Source organism: Diadema setosum, chromosome 4 (assembly GCF_964275005.1).
Source record: "Diadema setosum chromosome 4, eeDiaSeto1, whole genome shotgun sequence".
NCBI lineage: Eukaryota > Metazoa > Echinodermata > Echinoidea > Diadematoida > Diadematidae > Diadema > Diadema setosum.
In genome coordinates, this window is record NC_092688.1 from 21,499,857 (window position 1) to 21,523,433 (window position 23,577).

The following is a 23,577-nucleotide window of genomic DNA, read 5'->3' on the forward strand; positions in this document are numbered from 1 at the left end:
CATGCACGTATAGAATAGCACAGCATACCCACAGGTAAAGCACTGCTGGTAGGGATGTCAGAATTTCATGCCATTGTATACATTTAACAAAGTAATTTTGCTTTCAGATCAGTTGCCAAACACTCATTAGCTGTGAAGCTATTTATGTGAGAAATAGACTATACCTATCAAGTGTCTGTACTTTATTCTGGGACAATTTATGGCTCAAACTCAACACCCTATAGCAGTAACGCACAGTACCGGCAACTAACAGTAAATGCAGTACAGGGACTACATGAGAGTCGCGTAATTTCTCCAGTTTCTCCGCCGTTTCTCCTTTGCTCTTGTCTACTGGTTTTAATTCACGATCATTCTCCTGAGATGGTTTGTTTTGTCAATGAGTTCTCCTTCATTTTCCTACATTGCTTGATCGAAATGTTATGAGTTTTTCAAGATATTGGTCAGATTTGCGTGGTGATTTTAACAGAAAGCCAAAAAGCCATAGGCCAACCTCTATTGCTTACAGATTAAGTCAGCAGACAATGGTAGAGGGTCAAGCCAATGCTGCTCTCTGATTGGTCAATTTCCCGATGATGTCATCGGAGTGGATGTAGTACCTTTTACAACCCAACTAAAATGGATGTAGTACTTTTTGAAACCGAACTGATCTTTAAATGTAATTTCTAAACACTTTCTGGTTGGAAATTCAGCTTTTCGTTTGCTAGTATAGGTGTAAAGAGGTCCTAGAAATTAGAACATCAAGACCAAAAAAAAAAATGGATTTTGATGGAAAATGGATGTAGTACTTTTTGCAACTGAGCTCTTCATGTATTGATACACCGGATGACTATCTAGGAATAGGATGACTATTATGTGAAAAATAACAGATATAGATAAACATGTTTACAAATATATTCTATAACTACTGTATAATCATAATTTCAAGCACTCGTTGGTATTAAGGAATATCAGGCATCTACGTTAGTGAAGAAAAACTAAATGAAAATAACTAAAGTGATATGCAATGAAATAAATCTTAAGGTTACTGTCGTATACAACATACATTAACAATATAATCGCCATCATTTAAAGTAAGCATTTACTTGTCTGAAATATTCATGTATAGTTCCTCTTGCCATGCTGCTTGTGAGTCATGACTCCAGGTCCCTCTTGTTTTGTCCACCTCCGCATACAACTCTTCACTAGGTGGTGAAGCAGCCGACGACGCTCCTACTTTGTCTACCTCAGCATACAACTTATGACAAGGTGGTGCAGCGGACAACTCTCCACTTGCTTTGTCCACTTTTGCATATAACTCCTCATGAGGTGATGATGCAGTCGACGACACTCCTCCTGTTTTGTCCACCTTCGCGTACAGTTCTTCACACGTTTTAGATTCTGAGGGAAAACATACCATGTTATCAATTTCATGGTGTTCACTATCTAAGTCGTTTTCTCTCATTATGGGAGATGGGATATCGTTACCATTGTCTTGAGGATTCAGCACACTGTATTCCTCCGAGTCGAAAGCATCAGAGTACTGCGGTTCGTTGCTAATATCAATTTCATTACGTTGTGCGGGATCTAGTTTATAGTGAAGAACGTCTTCAAAAGGTTTGGCTGTTAAGGAATCAATCCTGGTACAGAGGGCAGTCTTTTCTTTATCAGAATAAGCTTTTCTCTTCGTAATGTAACTGGAAGATAAGAGGGCAGGGTTGTAACTTCTTTGCGCTCTGTTTTCGTGAGGGGCATGGTTGATATGATTGTACTCTTGGTTACTAAAGATAATCTGAGCATCTTCGTTAGTGTCGCTTAATTCGGCATATTCACTGAGCATTGTCCCGCTGAGATTAGACGTGTCGACAACTCTGCCTTCATGAATGTGCCTGTTGCAAGGGTTTGCATTCCGTTTTGGAGCGCAAACACCATCAGATGTTTTACAAAATGTCAGCGAATTGTAAGAGCTGCAGTCAAACAAGCGTGCTAAACTTGGGGTGTCGACGCCATCAGCAGTCATTGTGCCTTTGATATAACTGTTTACATCCTGGTATTCCCAGTCCTTACAGCCTCCCAATGTTTGATCAAAGGATGTTTCCTGTATTCCGCAGTATTCAGAACAACTCGGCATAACTATTGAAGTCAGAGAAGTGCTGACAGCAGACTTGACGCTGCTCTCTATGGGATATATACAAGAGGAGATTTGCTCTACGTCATCGATCTGAGAACGTCCCTTGTCTACCACTGCACTGCCAGCGTCTTCGTAGATGTGATACGGGTCTTCCTGATGAGTTGAAATATGAACGAATCTAATGTTCGGATTGTCACTGACAGAGTGGCCTACTGCGCCACTTGGAGCAATGGTAGCATTCGGTGAATCCGCATTGCTACTCGTGCTCGGATTCTGGCGTGAAGTGTCAGGAGGATTCATGTGTATTTGTCCGTCATCAGAGCGATCATTCATCTGGTTCAAACTTTCTGATTTCCTGCGTGTGTATGAATAGAGGGCAAGATATTGAACTATTAGCGCCTACCGTTGATTTGCATAATACTACATTATCGACACTATTTGCACTGAAACATAAGTCAAAAATCTTTATCATGTAAAATAAAAGAATACAGGCCATGTAGATGAGATGTTCACGCAAATCTTACTTAAATAGCATAACCAGCAAGGGGAACTGCCAAGTTCAACAAGCCGTGTGGGTCCTTCAAATTTTGGGAGATATAATGACATCAACAGCAGTGCAAAAAACAATTTTGCAACGCACAGTGAGTTGAAAGAATGCGAAAGAATGCATGATAGCCCAAAGAAGAGATTCTTCAAAGACAGCTTGTATCTGAGACTGGACAGGCCTGTTCTAAGGCTGAAAAAAGAGGCACAGAGAGAGGCAGAGGAAAGGAAACAATGGAGGAAGCTGTCTGTGAGGTCCTCTGTGCGGCCTCAACAGTCTCCTCGACTACGGGATGTGTAAGATTGAAGACGATGACAGAGAAACCTTACAACTTGATATTTACTACAAAAAAAAAGTTGACACAAAATGTATATTTTTGTAATCGTTATTTTGCCCTCCTGTGCATATAATTATGTGACCGTGCATCACAAAACGAACAAAAAAGTCACACAAACTGATTTTGTGTGAGGACTGAAAATAGATGAAATGGATCGATCCAGCCGATCTTTACTTTTTCATCTTTTCTGAAAAAGCAAGTCTTCTTCTACATTATACTAAAATTTGGGATCATAAAACGGACAGGAAAGTGTGCTTTTAAGCAGTTTATCTCGAACATTTTTTGGTAGAATAGTGTGATTAGGTGTGTCTTTAGAGCCCCCTTTTCATTTCTTAAGAACCTTGTACACACTCTTCACTTTAAACTCTAATAACTTTTGAAAGGATGATGGTACTGCTCTGAAAATTAGATATTGATTAGGGACAGAATGTGATAATAAGGCATGCCAAATTTCATTTTAATCTAATGATCCCTTCATTGTTGTTACTCAGCTGGTTTACAGCCTGTTTTTTGTCCCATTCATCGCACAGACAGCACGGCTTGGTAAAGATTAAGCGCTTGAATAGACACCGTATTTCAGAGCCTCTTTTCTCAGTTCACACTTTCCCCTGAGTGTGTGCTTTCTTTCCAGTAGGTAAGGAGAGACCATTTGTTTTGAATATTACATCATGTTAAAGCTTAATAACTGCTCTTTCAGAATAAAGTTTTAACTAAAAGTTCATGTCTGGTGACTTTATGTTTGTTTTGTGATGCTGGGTCACATGGTCTTTATCTCTTTACTGAATGTGTGAGCACACAACCAAAAGATTATATATAGTCCAGCGGATATAGAAAAAAAATCATGCACTTAATGGTAAAAGCACCATACTTGGTACACATGTACATGATGCCAATACAAGTCATTTCTGATATGGAAGCCACTCTAATTCTCCCTTTGGCCGCCGTGGTGGCCATTTTTCAAAATGGCCGCCATGTGATATAGCAATGCTGTGTATTTTGGAAACTATAAGTCCGATTGTCGTGATTCTTGTACCAAAGTATAGGTTTTGATGGTCAAGGATTCCAATAAAATAATTTTTGAGAGGATAAAACCATGGCAACCTACTTATTGGCGGCCATTTTTCAAAAAATATGGCCACCATTTTAGATAGTAACATATCCTTAAAACGTATTGACAAAGGGTCATGACTCTGGTACCAACTTATATGTTTGTTTGTTTTTTGTTTTGTTTTTTTTTTTCTTGGGGGGGGGGGTCAAGGATTCCGATAAATTCAACTGTAAGTGAGTATGAATTGTTTCATCCTACGTTTTGGCGGCCATTTTAATAAATATGGCTGCCATACAACAGATTACGAATATTGTGTATCTTCGAAGTCAAAAGATATATAATCACGATTCAAGTGTAAAAGTACAGTTTTGGAGTGAAGGTTTTCAATATGATGATGTTTTAGCAAAGTGAATAGGTTCATCAACCCTTTGTTTTGGCGGCCATTTAACTCTTTATGTGCCACGGAGGAAACCCCCTGTGTGCCACGTTATTCTGAGACAGGAAGGTAGTCATGCTTTGAGAAAGAATTCTGTTATTCCAGTTTGTATAACTTCTACAAATTTCTGTTAAGATGGGCATAATAGCAAGCAAAGTTAAAGAGGAATGCCAAGCTTTGTTTGGATATAAATTGTTTGACGAATCTATGTTCAATTTTTCTTTTGAATGACCATTTGCTACATTACTGTAAAGGCATGACTTTTGCACATAAAACCGTGACAGTAACTTAGAATGTACGAGCAAATCTAGTTGGGAACACAGTTTGATAGTAATCACCACAAAGAATGCAAGTCGTATATGAGAGGAACAAAAGCATGAGACACGCTTTCATAGTACTGCGGGATTAGCAGTGATAAGCCGATTTATCGATCGTTTTTTTGCGGCTTTGTTTGTTGAGCAGAATATGCGAAGTTGGCACGCCGTCGACTGAGTCGGACGTGCGAACGTGGCACATAAACAGTTAATAAATATGGCCTCCCTCCAGTTATATAGCGTACGAGTGTTATGAAAGCGGGATGCCCATTGTGGATTGATTCTCAGGTGTAAACGTTTGTTTTAGGGATTAACAATTACTTGTTCACTTTTTTTTTAGTATTCTAATGTGGATCATCTGGGCATAGTTAACTTTGTAAGCATTTTGGAAAAATATGCTCAACTTCCTTTATAGGATTTCTATGTGTACAGTGTATGTGAAAAACATGATCTTCACAATTTCATGTCTGAAGTACATATCAATCAAGATTATACATTTTCTAGAAATATAGACTCTCGCTTTCTCTGGTCCCTGGACCATGGAATGAAAATCATAGTTTCCAACAAATATAGTATATCTGTTTTCTTTGGAAACATGACACTAAGTGTGAGAAAACTTCTAAAACTTCTTGGGTCACTTACATTAAATGTGAACACACTATATGTATGTCTATAAAATCCATGATTGACCAGGCTGTTCTGATACTTACAACTGCACTGAATATTATACATCAAACGATAAAGTAAATATAATAAGTATTATACAATACATCATTATCTTTAAATGAATTTGTGGTTGTGAATTTTACCTTTCGATGTACAATAATTTGTAAAGAACAAGAACAAGGAAAAATCAAATTATCTGTTTCTACTCTGAATACATTACTTGTTATAGTTGATCTATGCATTAATTTTTATCAATGATTTTAGCCTTTTGAACTGAATTTCACCCTACCCTAACCCCGAAGAAATTATACAAATATATATTTGATGCATTTGCCATTCTCTTATGGAATAACTATTAAGGTTTCATAATTCAAAAGCAACTTCTACAGCTAAGTGGACAGTGGGCATTTCAACACAATTTTATAACGTAACAGCGCCCATCCAAAATATAAACAACAAGAAAAATTATGCTAATTTATGAATTTAAGGAAAACCTAAAAAAAATACAAATTTTTAGGTTCATAGTTATTGGAAGATAAAACTGCAGAATAAAATATTCAGTAAATCGATCTTACTTACCGGCGCCAGTAGAAATACTGAAGCGTTCTCTAAAGCGCACCTGCATCTACATATGCATTCACGTTCATCACCGCTCATTAATGGATCAACAAGGAACAGTAATTGTTTCGGATTGTCAGAGCTCATTCGATTCCTTCATATGATTCCTTATAATTTTGTGTAACAGTTTTGACAAGGTCATACTATGAAATAATGAACAAGAACTGAAAACTAACTTTAGAAAATCAGTAGGTCTTATAAGACTGCAATAATCATGTCTTTGTGGCTGGAAACTATGATAGTACACTAATTGTACTCTCCTGTCTATGCATCCAAAATTGGGGAAAATCTTCTATTTCATTCTCACCATCTATTCTACCTTTGATATTCAACATAGTTATCTTAAGTATTCCAGGTATGCAACAATTGTACTTATGTGATGTTCAATACCTACTTGAATAGTGAATGTGATAGAGGATTGGTCAATCAACAACAATCAATGAACAATAAAGAACTGAACGCCGCGACAACAAAGGAGGCTCATTTACCAATAATAGGTGAACGATTCTTGTCAATGGGACAACACATATGGCAAGTGAGGGTGTATATCATATATATATATATATATATATATATATATATATACAGGGTGGCCCCTCAGAAAACGGAAACGAATATCTTTTTTTTTTTTCAAAACCAAAACGAAATTGTCCAATTTGGTTGAGTACTTTTCTTTCTAGACATGTTTTTGTTGATCATTAATTTCTTACTTTATTTTATCAACTCTCAGCAACGGAGACTACCAAACAATTGAAGGTCAATTATCGACAATAATCCTATTCAAGCATTCTACATTGTGATGTGAGGCCTTAATTCTTTGTTAGTCTCCAAAGGCAATGGCTTTTGTTCAATGCTGAAATTTGTTGAATTGAGCTGAGCAATTTACGCTCGACCCGTCTTTACAAAACTTCTGTAGAATGAAAACTACTCAACCAAATCGGATTATTTTGGTGTCATTCTTCTTCTAGATAAATTTTCTATAACTCTATGTCATTCATTTTGGCGTCAAAGTAATGCAGATATGCAAATATTTGCGAAAACTCGCGTTTCCGTTAATTCTAGGCCACACTGTATATGTGTGCGTGTGTGCATGTGTGTGCATACTCTATGTGGTGCGGCAGTCATATTTATCAAAATGGACATGAAAACGAAGTGTGTTAGTTCTATTCATCAACAAATGCTTGTTTAAAATCATTGACCCAAATTAGTTTCAACGACGAACGGTATAGTAAATTAGCATATATTGCGGTGGCCATGTTTTAAAATGGCAGCCAAAACATAGGGTGTGATGGTTGTATACACGAAAAGATGTATCCATTTAAATAATTGAACCTCAGAAACATTATTTTTGTACCAGAATCATGAAGATGCATCCATGGTTTTAAAGATATTATGAATAGAATGTAGAGCGGCAGCCATGTTTGTTTTTTTTTTTTCAGAATGGCCACTAATAAGTAGGCTGCCATAGTTTTATCCTCTCAAAAATTATTTCATTGGAATCCTTGACCCTCAAAACTTATACTTTGGTACAAGAATCACGACAATCGGACTTATAGTTTCCAAAATACACAGCATTGCTATATTCATAGCGGCCATTTTGAAAAATGGCCACCACGGCCGCCACAGGCAGAATCAGAGTGGCTTCCATATCAGAAATGACTTGTATTGGCATCATGTACATGTGTACCAAGTATGGTGCTTTTTCCATAATGTGCATGATTCACCCTATATGTGTTCTATATCCGCTGGAGTAATAGGCCTTATCTTATTGCAACACTCACACGCAAAATCAGGAGCTTCTATAGCAAGATTTGCAGTTCAAACAAAATCAATTCTTCAATTGTCCCGTATGTGGGACTGTGTGTGTGTGTGTGTGTGTGTGTGTGTGTAAAGGCGCGGTCAGACTGGCAAAAGATCGAGAAGTTTAAGATCGCAAAGTTTGGGCCATTTAGTAGACGGTGAGTTGTCACAATTATTGGGGTGTTTTTAAAATTTTCTGTAGATTTTGATTTTTTGTGCTATTTCCCCTATTTTGGGGGTTCTGAACACGAATCCACTTGTTGCCATTTTTCTAACCGACGTCTTCACCCGTTGCCATGGCAAAGCATTATTTTCCTTAAAAGAACATGTATTCTTCATTAAAAATCATAAAAACATGATGTAAACACCAAAATATGTCATTATAAATCCTTTTTAATCAGACTTGAAAAAGAATACAATTTTCATAATGTCATGGTTACCTTATAGCAATGACGGTTACTATGACAACAACTATTTATGGAGAAAAATCATATTTTTCATGAAAAAGCAAAAAAAAAAAAACATGACAAGATAGAGTGGAATATTTATCATAAATTACTATCTAGATTATCAGCATATTTTTCCACTACCAGTATGTTAATTTCACATCATTTTCGTTGCTATAGCAACAACATGACAAAAGCTGCCTTTTAAAAAAAAATAAGCATTGCAATTGAAAGAAAAGCAAGAATACGTCCATAGATGATAAATTTCTGTATAGTGAGATTTTTGAGCTATTTCCTTTATTTTGTCCGTGCCAAACACGAATCGACATATTGCCATATTTCTAAATGACATCTTTAGCTGTTGTCATGGCAACAAATTATTTTCTTTGTACATGTATTCTTCATTAAAGGCATAATTTACCATTTGCAGATGGAACGAAAACCCAGCATTAGTGCTTCAAAATAGTTCCAAAATGTGAGTTAGGGCTAGAAACAACCAATGTAAAAAATTGAATCAGTGTAATCGATGTTAAGTATTGTTAAATATACAAAATGTGAACAATAGTTATAATAAGAATGTTACCAGACTAAACCGTCTACAGTTATGGTTTATTGAGAAAAATAGTGATATCTCCTTACATTTTAGGCTTCATTGCGAAAATTTTATATGGCAGGATGTTTTGTGATACAACTGACCTACACATATGCATCAAATGTGATATCTTGCACATTTTTAAAATCACTGCTCCCAAAGGTAAACTGGACCTTTAAACATCACAAACGCATGCTAAAAACACCAAAATAAGTCAATATAAACGTATCACGCTTCAATCAAATTAAAACTCACAATTTCCGACTGTCACAGCAACCTCATAGCAATAACGGTTGCCATTGTAACAGCTATTTTTTAAAAGAAAATGATTTTTTTTTCATCAAAAAGCATGAAAAGATGGAAAGTTTGAGTAGCATACTCATTACAAATTGATACAAATTGCTAGCTTTTTTCACTCCGTTCATGCCACACTATTATCGTTGCTATGGCAACAACTTTTTTCGCTGGAAAGGAGAAGTATCCTATAAAAAAAAACAAAAACGATAAATAAATGATCAATTTTTGTTTATTATAATTACATCATAATTTTTCATTATTACCTTTAAAAGAACGTGTTTCCTTTATTAAAAACATCATAAAAACATGCAATAAACACCGAAATAAGTCAATCTAAACATCATTCATCATTTTAATCATTAAAAATCACAATTTTTATAACGCCATGGTTACCCTAGCAAAGATGGTTGCCATGGTAACAACTATTTTAAAGAAAGTAGTGATACTTTCATGAAATATCACCTCTTTCCCATTATAATCATTTCACTTCCTTTTCGTTGCTATAGCAACAACATGACAAAAACTGCCGTTTAAAGAAAAAAATAGGTATTTCAATTAACAGGAAAGTAAGAATGAAGTAAATCCGTAGATAATACATTTCTGTAAGAGTTAGATTTTTTGTGTTCTTTCCCTTATTTTGGGAGTGCCGTACACGAATCCACATGTTGCCATATTTCTAGTTGACATCTTTAGCCGTTGCCATGGCAACAAATTATTTTCTTTAAAAGAACATGTATTCCTCATTAAACATTATAAAAACTTACTGTAATTTCCAACAGATGTCAATATGAACATATTTTTCTGATTAGATTAAATATCACAATTTCCGAATATCACAGCTACCTCATAGTGATGACGGTCACCATGGTAACAGCTATTTTTTTAAAGAAAATAATGAGGTTTTTTTATCAAAAAGCATGAAATCATGAAAAGATTGATTGGAAAAGTTATTCCATTACCAGTTAAGGTCTACTGTCAGCTTTTTTTTTACTATGCTAATCTCACATTGTTATTGTTGCTATAGCAAAAACATGAGGAAAACCTTCTTTCATAGGAAGAAAACTGTTTCATTAAAAAGGAAAGAAAGAATAAAATAAACAAGTGATCAATTTCAGAAAAGTTTAAATCTTTTGTGCTTTTTCATCTCTTTTGGAGATCGTGAACAAGAATGCACCTGTGCGTGGTAATTTTTTTGAATGATGTCTTCAGCCGTTGCCATGGCAACAAATTATTTTCTTTAAAAGAACATGTGTTTTTCTTTAAACATTATGAAAACATGTTGTTAACACCAAAATGTGTCAAGATAAACATGTCTCTTTAATTTAGTAAAACATCACGATTCAGTTTCAATTTCATGGTTACCTCATAGCAATGACAGTTGTCATGGTAATAACAATTTATTATGAAAAACATAAGAAATGACAAGATTCAGTAACATATTTATAACAAATTACTGTCAGTTCTTTTTTTCACTATAGTCATCCCACTTCGTTCTTGTTGCTATAGAATTAACATGAGAAAACTGCTTTTTAAAGAAAAAATTAACGTTACTCTTTAGATAAGAAGGAAAGAATACACTAAACAAAAACAAATAAATAAAAACACAAAAGTTTAGTCAGCTTCCTGAATTTCTGATCACATTTCACCTTTAAAACCCTAAATATCCGAAATTATGGTTAATATTTAACATGGTTGCCATTGAAATGCATCAATTTTTGTAGAAAAAAAAAAACCTTCAAGAAAAAAAATGTGAAATTATGGCCTAACTTTTGAAGTATTACAAATGAGCAAGACTATTAGCCATATAAAATTCTGTTCACATTATTTCTGTTCCTATATCGCAACAACATGTTAAGGAATAGCTTTTTTAAAAATATAGATATACCCAGGAAACATAAAATACAAATTATAAGCAATACAAACGTCTAAAAACCTCCCCAAAAGTTCAAATTTTCTCGTCATGATGTACTCTGTTTCAGCATTAATGTCTCCAAGACATTTGATAACCTTAAATGACAATGATACCTCCTCTATAGTAATTTCCAACAGATTGCTATAGAATTTTAATCCTTAAAAAACACATTTTCTCATGTTATTGCTATAGCTATAGAAATGATGTGGAATGAACGTTGTGAAAACAAAAGCTGATAGTAATTTGTAATGAATATGGTACTCAATCTCGTCATTTTTTCAATTTTATTCATTAAAATATCAGTATTTTCTTTTTAAGAATTGTTACTATGGCAACTGTCATTGCTATGAGGTATCAATATAATTGAGAAAAAAGGGTTGTCTTTATTAATTGAGGAAAAATGTATATAATGACATAATTATTTTGGCCTTAACAACATGTTTTTGTGACGTTAATGAAAAACACATGTTCTTTTAAAGAGAATAATTTGTTGCCATGGTAACGGCTGAAGACATCATTTAGAAAAGTGGCCATAGGTGGATTCCTTTTCAGCATTCCCAAAAGAGTAAAAAAAAAAAGGCCGAAAAATTAAACTGTACAAAAATTGATTATTTATTTCTCTAGTTTTTCTTTTACTGGGGTACTTCTCCTTTCTAGGGAAAAAAAAATTGTAGCCATAGCAACGATAATAATGTGGCATGAACGTAGTGAAAAAAGCTGATAATTATCATAGCAATTTGTAAGAGTATGCTACTCAAACTTTTCATCTTTTCATGCTTCTTGATAAAAAGATCATTTTCTTTTAAAAATCAGCTGTTACCATGGCAACCGTTATTGCTATGAGGTTGCAGCTGTGACAGTCGGAAATTGTGAGTTTTAATTTGATTGAAGCGTGATATGTTTATATTGACTTATTTTGGTGTTTTTAGCATGCTTTTGTGATGTTTAATGAAGAATACATGTTATTTCAAAGAAAATAATTTGTTGCCATGACAACAGCTAAAGATGTCATTTAGAAATATTGCAATATGTCGATTCGTGTTTGGCACGGACAAAATAAAGGAAATAGCTCAAAAATCTCACTATACAGAAATTTATCATCTATGGACGTATTCTTGCTTTTCTTTCAATTGCAATGCTTATTTTTCTTTAAAAGGCAGCTTTTGTCATGTTGTTGCTATAGCAACGAAAATGATGTGAAATTAACATACTGGTAGTGGAAAAATATGCTGATAATCTAGATAGTAATTTATGATAAATATTCCACTCAATCTTGTCATGTTTTCTTGCTTTTTCATGAAAAATATGATTTTTTCTCTATAAATAGTTGTTGCCATGGTAACCATATCATTGCTATGAGGTAACCATGACATTATGAAAATTGTATTCTTTCTCAAGTCTGATTAAACAGGATTGATAATGACATATTTTGGTGTTTACATCATGTTTTTATGATGTTTAATGAAAAATACATATTCTTTTAGGGAAAATAATGTGTTGGCATGGCAACGGGTGAAGACGTCGGTTAGAAAAATGGCAACAAGTGGATTCGTGTTCAGCACCCCCAAAATAGGGGAAATAGCACAAAAAATCAAAATCTACAGAAAATTTTTAAGAACATTACAACTCACCGTCTACTAATTGGTACGCGCGCAAGAAAGAGTGCGCCGTCCGATGACTAGTGATTGTGATGTAACAATGCACATCTGTACATGACAATGGCCTCATTGCGCTTCGGACACACCGCCCGCAAACAGATCGAGAAGTTTCGCGGGAAGTTTACGGTCACACTGGCAAAACTTCGAGATTTTAAATATCGCGATCTTAATCTTCTCGATCTTTTGCCAGTCTGACCGCACTTCCTGTGTTTGTGTTTGTGTTTGTGTGTATTTGAAGACTTACGTTCTTTCCTGGTTCTTGCACCTAGTCATGGCTAGTACCACAAGCAGGGCGACAGCGACACACAAGGAGGTCCCAAGGCTGTATATCATAACTCTCGTCTCGTGTAGCAAGTCAGTAACTAAAAGATAATTGGTAAACGTAAAACGTTGTCATCTATGACAATGTATGAGGGAGAAACTCATAAAAAAACACGGGCGGATCCAGGCGGGGGCCAGTACATAGGGGCGCACCCCATTTATTTTTTGATAAAACAAAAGATCCAATTATAGCCTACGAAGAAAAAAAACCCTCCCTTTAATTTTGTAAAGGCGCTCCCCTCCCTTTTTTCTTTACGGAATTCCTAGATCCGCCCCTGAAATGATGTGCAGCCAGTTTGAAATAATTTGTCGTTGCTTGTGTTCACATTTGAATTTTAATTCTTTCACTATTCAAAATTGTTTCATCCATTTAGATTCTGTTTCATTTTATCCATATCAAATAGAGAATTCATTCAATTTCACGACACAATGTTGGCATTTCAATTTCGAGCCGGTGGAATAGATGTTCAATTCCGTGCCGAGTACCAATTCCAATATTCAAACAGTGAATGGTCACTAGTGCGATAGATATTTCGCACTCGGTGAAAGAAAGAGGCGCTTTATACAACACCTGTAAGAATGATGTTAAGTTGTGATTGGTCAAGCACATGTCACATGACATTTGATAGAAAATGCCCATCAAACACCTGGACGTAGACAGTACAGTGCATTAATGTAGGCCCCTGGCAATGGATATAAAGTACGACCAGCTCCCGCACGGCATAATGTACCGCTCTCAGGGCCCTGTCACACCTTTCCGGGCAAGCCTTGCGCGACTTGCAAGTAAGTACCACGCGTCTAGCAGGTATTTAAAGACACAAGTACGGAACTCGCCAACATCCTTGTCCGCACGCAGGAAATTTTCCTGCGTGCTGCAAAATCCCTTCTTGCAACCATCCCGCGTAGCCTACCCGGAAAGGTGTGACAGGGCCTGTCTATACGTGCGCACCTCCAGGCAACTACAGCTGAGATATGCGCTATGTACTGTCAGGTGCACGCGGACCAACTGCTGGGAGGTCAGGGTATAATAACAATTTTTCCCCCTGCAAATCAACCCGCAATGCAAGAAGCCCGCGGAGCTTAAAGGCCATGTTACACCTTTCCGGGCAAGCCTTGAGTACGACTTGCGAAGAACATTTTTTTTACTACGCGGAGGTCCTCGCAGATGACCCGCACATGACAGTACCTAGCACGTATCTCATCCGTAGTCGCCCGGAGGTGCGCACGTAAATGTTTTTACCCGCAACTATGTTTAGGCCCTGCCACACCTTTCCGGGCAAGTTACGCGGGCTTGTTGAGTGTAGGGATTTTCCAGCATACCGGACAATTCCTGAGGGCGGGCAGACAAGGATTTGACCGAGTCAGTGCATGTGTTTCCATTTCTAGTAAGTTTTTCTTGTTTCCAGAAATATTTCTTAAGAGCTTGTATACGAGAATTATGAAGAAGCGGACATTAAAATACACAATGAAATTCAACAGCAATCTGCCTGACAGACCAATTTTCACCAGTTCATTCACTTCTTTGGATGTTTGAGTATCGTCCCGTCACCACAAGTAACTTGTTATTCAAACCAAAAGCGACAGAATTTTTTTTTCTATCAGTACGACTTGATTGACTTAATTATTCTCAAAATTTTAGTTCATTGGGTAAAGTGGGGTAAGTGGGACACTGAAGCCTTTATTTTTAAATCCCGAAAAAAAATAAACGCGCCAAGAAATATTCAACCTGCACAGTTCGATCATCAACACGATACATATATGTGAATAGTGTTTTGGGTAAATATTACTCATAATGAAGTTCAGGATTACACTTAAGTCATAAATACTCCATTCTCCCACTCACAAAATACGAACGGTGAAGGTACGCCAATGTCTATTCAATTTACGTGCGTCCCACTTGCCCCAACCCATGGGGTTAGTCGGACAAATTACTTTCATAGTTTGAATTGATACAATGTGACATTGTTGTTCCCAATCTTGATTGTTAGTTAAATAAATAGCTCTCTTAAGAAGTTTTAGTAAAAAAAAAAAATACCACCCAAAACACGATAAAAAATGATAATCTTAAAACCAATTTAGCTACATGAGCATTATTTTGATTTTCAAATTTACCGCCCTCACGTCATGGTCTCGTCCAGGCCAACAACATGCCATTTCTCTGAGTAATTTAATCCACAAAATTATCATTTTTTTTTTAGGAAAAAAAATCTTCTAAAAATGTCTGCAATTTTAATTTGAACGCGCTTTTTACATCTTCATGTGAAAAAAAGAATCATGTAATAGAATGCCAATGAAATAAAATTGAATGAACTAGTTAGTCTTTTGTTGCATCACTTGTTGAATGCGGATAGAACAGTGGTCATTCAAATTTGCTCGAACTTGAATGAGAAATTGAGTGGGGAAACATGTATTTACTTTTCAATGCTATGTTCCGGTGTAAATGCACCTTCTCAGGGTATAATAACAATTTTTCCCCCTGCAAATCAACCCGCAATGCAAGAAGCCCGCGGAGCTTAAAGGCCATGTTACACCTTTCCGGGCAAGTTTTGAGTACGACTTGCGAAGAACATTTTTTTTTTACTACGCGGAGGTCCTCGCAGATGACCCGCACATGACAGTACCTAGCACGTATCTCATCCGTAGTCGCCCGGAGGTGCGCACGTAAATGTTTTTACCCGCAACTATGTTTAGGCCCTGCCACACCTTTCCGGGCAAGTTACGCGGGCTTGTTGAGTGTAGGGATTTTCCAGCATACCGGACAATTCCTGAGGGCGGGCAGACAAGGATTTGACCGAGTCAGTGCATGTGTCTCCATTTCTAGTAAGTTTTTCTTGTTTCCAGAAATATTTCTTAAGAGCTTGTATACGAGAATTATGAAGAAGCGGACATTAAAATACACAATGAAATTCAACAGCAATCTGCCTGACAGACCAATTTTCACCAGTTCATTCACTTCTTTGGATGTTTGAGTACCGTCCCGTCACCACAAGTAACTTGTTATTCAAACCAAAAGCGACAGAATTTTTTTTCTATCAGTACGACTTGATTGACTTAATTATTCTCAAAATTTTAGTTCATTGGGTAAAGTGGGGTAAGTGGGACACTGAAGCCTTTATTTTTAAATCCCGAAAAAAAATAAACGCGCCAAGAAATATTCAACCTGCACAGTTCGATCATCAACACGATACATATATGTGAATAGTGTTTTGGGTAAATATTACTCATAATGAAGTTCAGGATTACACTTAAGTCATAAATACTCCATTCTCCCACTCACAAAATACGAACGGTGAAAGTACGCCAATGTCTATTCAATTTACGTGCGTCCCACTTGCCCCAACCCATGGGGTTAGTCGGACAAATTACTTTCATAGTTTGAATTGATACAATGTGACATTGTTGTTCCCAATCTTGATTGTTAGTTAAATAAATAGCTCTCTTTAAGAAGTTTTAGTAAAAAAAAAAAATACCACCCAAAACACGATAAAAAATGATAATCTTAAAACCAATTTAGCTACATGAGCATTATTTTGATTTTCAAATTTACCGCCCTCACGTCATGGTCTCGTCCAGGCCAACAACATGCCATTTCTCTGAGTAATTTAATCCACAAAATTATCATTTTTTTTTTAGGAAAAAAAATCTTCTAAAAATGTCTGCAATTTTAATTTGAACGCGCTTTTTACATCTTCATGTGAAAAAAAGAATCATGTAATAGAATGCCAATGAAATAAAATTGAATGAACTAGTTAGTCTTTTGTTGCATCACTTGTTGAATGCGGATAGAACAGTGGTCATTCAAATTTGCTCGAACTTGAATGAGAAATTGAGTGGGGAAACATGTATTTACTTTTCAATGCTATGTTCCGGTGTAAATGCACCTTCTCAGGGTATAATAACAATTTTTCCCCCTGCAAATCAACCCGCAATGCAAGAAGCCCGCGGAGCTTAAAGGCCATGTTACACCTTTCCGGGCAAGTCTTGAGTACGACTTGCGAAGAACATTTTTTTTTACTACGCGGAGGTCCTCGCAGATGACCCGCACATGACAGTACCTAGCACGTATCTCATCCGTAGTCGCCCGGAGGTGCGCACGTAAATGTTTTTACCCGCAACTATGTTTAGGCCCTGCCACACCTTTCCGGGCAAGTTACGCGGGCTTGTTGAGTGTAGGGATTTTCCAGCATACCGGACAATTCCTGAGGGCGGGCAGACAAGGATTTGACCGAGTCAGTGCATGTGTCTCCATTTCTAGTAAGTTTTTCTTGTTTCCAGAAATATTTCTTAAGAGCTTGTATACGAGAATTATAAAGAAGCGGACATTAAAATACACAATGAAATTCAACAGCAATCTGCCTGACAGACCAATTTTCACCAGTTCATTCACTTCTTTGGATGTTTGAGTACCGTCCCGTCACCACAAGTAACTTGTTATTCAAACCAAAAGCGACAGAATTTTTTTTCTATCAGTACGACTTGATTGACTTAATTATTCTCAAAATTTTAGTTCATTGGGTAAAGTGGGGTAAGTGGGACACTGAAGCCTTTATTTTTAAATCCCGAAAAAAAAATAAACGCGCCAAGAAATATTCAACCTGCACAGTTCGATCATCAACACGATACATATATGTGAATAGTGTTTTGGGTAAATATTACTCATAATGAAGTTCAGGATTACACTTAAGTCATAAATACTCCATTCTCCCACTCACAAAATACGAGCGGTGAAAGTACGCCAATGTCTATTCAATTTACGTGCGTCCCACTTGCCCCAACCCATGGGGTTAGTCGGACAAATTACTTTCATAGTTTGAATTGATACAATGTGACATTGTTGTTCCCAATCTTGATTGTTAGTTAAATAAATAGCTCTCTTTAAGAAGTTTTAGTAAAAAAAAAAAAATACCACCCAAAACACGATAAAAAATGATAATCTTAAAACCAATTTAGCTACATGAGCATTATTTTGATTTTCAAATTTACCGCCCTCACGTCATGGTCTCGTCCAGGCCAACAACATGCCATTTCTCTGAGTAATTTAATCCACAAAATTATCATTTTTTTTAGGAAAAAAAATCTTCTAAAAATGTCTGCAATTTTAATTTGAACGCGCTTTTTACATCTTCATGTGAAAAAAAGAATCATGTAATAGAATGCCAATGAAATAAAATTGAATGAACTAGTTAGTCTTTTGTTGCATCACTTGTTGAATGCGGATAGAACAGTGGTCATTCAAATTTGCTCGAACTTGAATGAGAAATTGAGTGGGGAAACATGTATTTACTTTTCAATGCTATGTTCCGGTGTAAATGCACCTTCTCAGGGTATAATAACAATTTTTCCCCCTGCAAATCAACCCGCAATGCAAGAAGCCCGCGGAGCTTAAAGGCCATGTTACACCTTTCCGGGCAAGTCTTGAGTACGACTTGCGAAGAACATTTTTTTTACTACGCGGAGGTCCTCGCAGATGACCCGCACATGACAGTACCTAGCACGTATCTCATCCGTAGTCGCCCGGAGGTGCGCACGTAAATGTTTTTACCCGCAACTATGTTTAGGCCCTGCCACACCTTTCCGGGCAAGTTACGCGGGCTTGTTGAGTGTAGGGATTTTCCAGCATACCGGACAATTCCTGAGGGCGGGCAGACAAGGATTTGACCGAGTCAGTGCATGTGTCTCCATTTCTAGTAAGTTTTTCTTGTTTCCAGAAATATTTCTTAAGAGCTTGTATACGAGAATTATGAAGAAGCGGACATTAAAATACACAATGAAATTCAACAGCAATCTGCCTGACAGACCAATTTTCACCAGTTCATTCACTTCTTTGGATGTTTGAGTACCGTCCCGTCACCACAAGTAACTTGTTATTCAAACCAAAAGCGACAGAATTTTTTTTTCTATCAGTACGACTTGATTGACTTAATTATTCTCAAAATTTTAGTTCATTGGGTAAAGTGGGGTAAGTGGGACACTGAAGCCTTTATTTTTAAATCCCGAAAAAAAAAATAAACGCGCCAAGAAATATTCAACCTGCACAGTTCGATCATCAACACGATACATATATGTGAATAGTGTTTTGGGTAAATATTACTCATAATGAAGTTCAGGATTACACTTAAGTCATAAATACTCCATTCTCCCACTCACAAAATACGAACGGTGAAAGTACGCCAATGTCTATTCAATTTACGTGCGTCCCACTTGCCCCAACCCATGGGGTTAGTCGGACAAATTACTTTCATAGTTTGAATTGATACAATGTGACATTGTTGTTCCCAATCTTGATTGTTAGTTAAATAAATAGCTCTCTTTAAGAAGTTTTAGTAAAAAAAAAAAATACCACCCAAAACACGATAAAAAATGATAATCTTAAAACCAATTTAGCTACATGAGCATTATTTTGATTTTCAAATTTACCGCCCTCACGTCATGGTCTCGTCCAGGCCAACAACATGCCATTTCTCTGAGTAATTTAATCCACAAAATTATCATTTTTTTTTAGGAAAAAAAATCTTCTAAAAATGTCTGCAATTTTAATTTGAACGCGCTTTTTACATCTTCATGTGAAAAAAAGAATCATGTAATAGAATGCCAATGAAATAAAATTGAATGAACTAGTTAGTCTTTTGTTGCATCACTTGTTGAATGCGGATAGAACAGTGGTCATTCAAATTTGCTCGAACTTGAATGAGAAATTGAGTGGGGAAACATGTATTTACTTTTCAATGCTATGTTCCGGTGTAAATGCACCTTCTCAGGGTATAATAACAATTTTTCCCCCTGCAAATCAACCCGCAATGCAAGAAGCCCGCGGAGCTTAAAGGCCATGTTACACCTTTCCGGGCAAGTCTTGAGTACGACTTGCGAAGAACATTTTTTTTACTACGCGGAGGTCCTCGCAGATGACCCGCACATGACAGTACCTAGCACGTATCTCATCCGTAGTCGCCCGGAGGTGCGCACGTAAATGTTTTTACCCGCAACTATGTTTAGGCCCTGCCACACCTTTCCGGGCAAGTTACGCGGGCTTGTTGAGTGTAGGGATTTTCCAGCATACCGGACAATTCCTGAGGGCGGGCAGACAAGGATTTGACCGAGTCAGTGCATGTGTCTCCATTTCTAGTAAGTTTTTCTTGTTTCCAGAAATATTTCTTAAGAGCTTGTATACGAGAATTATGAAGAAGCGGACATTAAAATACACAATGAAATTCAACAGCAATCTGCCTGACAGACCAATTTTCACCAGTTCATTCACTTCTTTGGATGTTTGAGTACCGTCCCGTCACCACAAGTAACTTGTTATTCAAACCAAAAGCGACAGAATTTTTTTTTCTATCAGTACGACTTGATTGACTTAATTATTCTCAAAATTTTAGTTCATTGGGTAAAGTGGGGTAAGTGGGACACTGAAGCCTTTATTTTTAAATCCCGAAAAAAAAAATAAACGCGCCAAGAAATATTCAACCTGCACAGTTCGATCATCAACACGATACATATATGTGAATAGTGTTTTGGGTAAATATTACTCATAATGAAGTTCAGGATTACACTTAAGTCATAAATACTCCATTCTCCCACTCACAAAATACGAACGGTGAAAGTACGCCAATGTCTATTCAATTTACGTGCGTCCCACTTGCCCCAACCCATGGGGTTAGTCGGACAAATTACTTTCATAGTTTGAATTGATACAATGTGACATTGTTGTTCCCAATCTTGATTGTTAGTTAAATAAATAGCTCTCTTTAAGAAGTTTTAGTAAAAAAAAAAAAATACCACCCAAAACACGATAAAAAATGATAATCTTAAAACCAATTTAGCTACATGAGCATTATTTTGATTTTCAAATTTACCGCCCTCACGTCATGGTCTCGTCCAGGCCAACAACATGCCATTTCTCTGAGTAATTTAATCCACAAAATTATCATTTTTTTTTAGGAAAAAAAATCTTCTAAAAATGTCTGCAATTTTAATTTGAACGCGCTTTTTACATCTTCATGTGAAAAAAAGAATCATGTAATAGAATGCCAATGAAATAAAATTGAATGAACTAGTTAGTCTTTTGTTGCATCACTTGTTGAATGCGGATAGAACAGTGGTCAATCAAATTTGCTCGAACTTGAATGAGAAATTGAGTGGGGAAACATGTATTTACTTTTCAATGCTATGTTCCGGTGTAAATGCACCTTCTTAGGAATACATGTACAAAGATAATCATTAGTAACTTACTAAAAGGCACCATGAGTCTGATTTCACGCATTTGACATGCAATCATCTTCTAAGTTTGCCTTTAGATCTTAATTGATTGCATTGTGCACATTTTAATAGGAAGGGGCAACCGTTATAATTATCAGAGACGTCGAAAGATTACGTCCAATAATCAGAGATTACGTCAAAATAGATTACGTCAAATAAATATCAGAGACGACGTAAGATTACGTCCAATAATCTTATTAATTTGCAAAATAGTTTAAAAGACTTTGATTGCACATTTGTATACAATAATACCGATCTTGATTTGTGTTATGATTATTTCATGGAAACTATCACTTCTACATATTCCGTTTTGTACAAGGAAAAGTAGTTACAAAAGAACTCCAGGACTTCCGTGGATAACCCAATCACTTTTAAGATCGATATCATAGAAAAATAATTTGTTGTATAAGTATAAGAGTAACCCCACGGGTAAAAATGAAAAAAAAAACGAGATATGAAACTCGTCAGACTGACGAGTTAGGTGATACGCTTGGGGTTATCAGATGTCGGTCATCTGTGATCGACAAAGAAAAGAATGTGATATAGACACCTTGAAGTTATAATTGAGTTTGCATGCAAAACCGTTTCCCTAACCTCTCGGCCACGGGACATCCACGGAAATGGTAAGGCAAAAAAGAAATGTATAGATATTACAGGGAGAAAAGTCAATGCCCACTCAACCAACGTGGCCGCGTGAACATGTATTGCATTGCTAGACGGAAATGCGGCCTTGTAACTACTGATGTCGCTATGCCATTTCTGGCAACTTGGGAAAAATACGTGCCGTAAACATAAAACCTATAATCGGCTGGTTTTGATACCTTGCCTTTAATCACAATTTTCAGTGTGATGACGTCATCAAAGTACAAAACAATGATGTGGTCTTGAAAGACAATTGTTCAAAGTACAACACCTTCGTCGTCGTCATTACATATTATGATCAGTTTGACAAAGTCAGCCTGCAAAATTTTGCAGCAGTCGAAGCAATATGGTCTCCAACACAAAAAAGAGGGATATGGTGTGTGTGTGTGTCTGTGTGTGTGTATAGGTGCGTTTATATACGAATGTGATTTCTACATGGACGATATATGTAATACAAAATTGAAGAAAAAAAAAGTAAAATAGCTATTAAGTAATTTGTTTCGTGATCTTGTGGGGTTCGAACCCGCACGTGTGCAACCTCACGTCTCTGAGACGTCGCCTTTAACCACTCGGCCATACGTCTCGACGAGAAAAAAAAGAGGAACGTAAACTTATGTATGTGAAAGATGAATCAGGAATCGTTTTGTCCACATTCCATTCTCATTTTCAGTTTTAAACTGCAAAATTGTCAAACTAATAAGGAGATTTCAAAGAATAACATGCATGATTACTGCAGCTTATTGTCTCAGTTACCACACACTTAAGTTACAGAGGAAATGGAGCAAAATCATCTGAGATAAAGGTGCTTAAACGTTGTCAAGTTAATGCACATAAAAAAAAAAATCACCTCCCATAGATATAACACGTAAACTTGTCTGATTTTGAGTCTTTACCTTTAATAACAATTTGAAGTATGATGGTAAGTCTTCTTGAACCAAGAGTGTGGAACGCAAGCTTCTACGTGAAAGATGAATCATGACGATCACCCGTGACCGACACATCTTCAAAGGGATCAGTTATTAGAAGTGGAAGCCCTCGTGCCAAGCATATTGTCTCAGCAATTCCAAAGCAATGATACCCTTACATTTATGCATACCATAATTTCCCTCTGAAATCAATGGTAGGTATATTCATGTACAATTGCTTGCGCCTTGTCCATAAACTTTGCTTTACAAACTTTCAGTGAAACGTGTCATAACATAATTCTGTAACTCCATTAGCAGGGATTGACTTCATAAAGAAAGATATATCAAATTGAACGCTTAGCGCGTATAACTAAGGGGGATTTTAGCCTGATGCTCTGTTCTTCACTGCTCAGATACCAACAACACTCATTACCTACGGCTACGTATAGAGAAACAGCCATGACGAAAATAAGTTATTCCTTTTCTTTGGCAGATAGACACACAACCCCTTTAAACCACACTATAATTGACATGGAGGGACATGAAAAAGTTCATTACTACTACTGAACAGTGATGCCTTCTACTCATGTGGCACAAGATACCTCTATAGCAACATAAAACCTGTCTACAACTCCGTTATTGCGTCAAACAATAACATCCTGGAATTTCAAAGAGATG

General features: G+C 36.5%; 1 protein-coding gene across 1 annotated transcript; it reads right to left on the reverse strand.

Moving 5' to 3' along the window:
• Positions 1 to 1,078: 1,078 nt before the first annotated feature.
• Positions 1,079 to 15,007, reverse strand: LOC140227702 (uncharacterized). Its single transcript, XM_072308114.1, has 5 exons — positions 14,983 to 15,007; positions 13,020 to 13,137; positions 12,749 to 12,754; positions 1,270 to 2,462; positions 1,079 to 1,212 (listed from the first exon to the last, which is right to left on the reverse strand). The coding sequence occupies exons 1-5, from the start codon at positions 15,005 to 15,007 to the stop codon at positions 1,079 to 1,081; spliced, it is 1,476 nt and encodes a 491-aa protein (XP_072164215.1).
• Between the last annotated feature and the right edge of the window lie 8,570 nt (positions 15,008 to 23,577).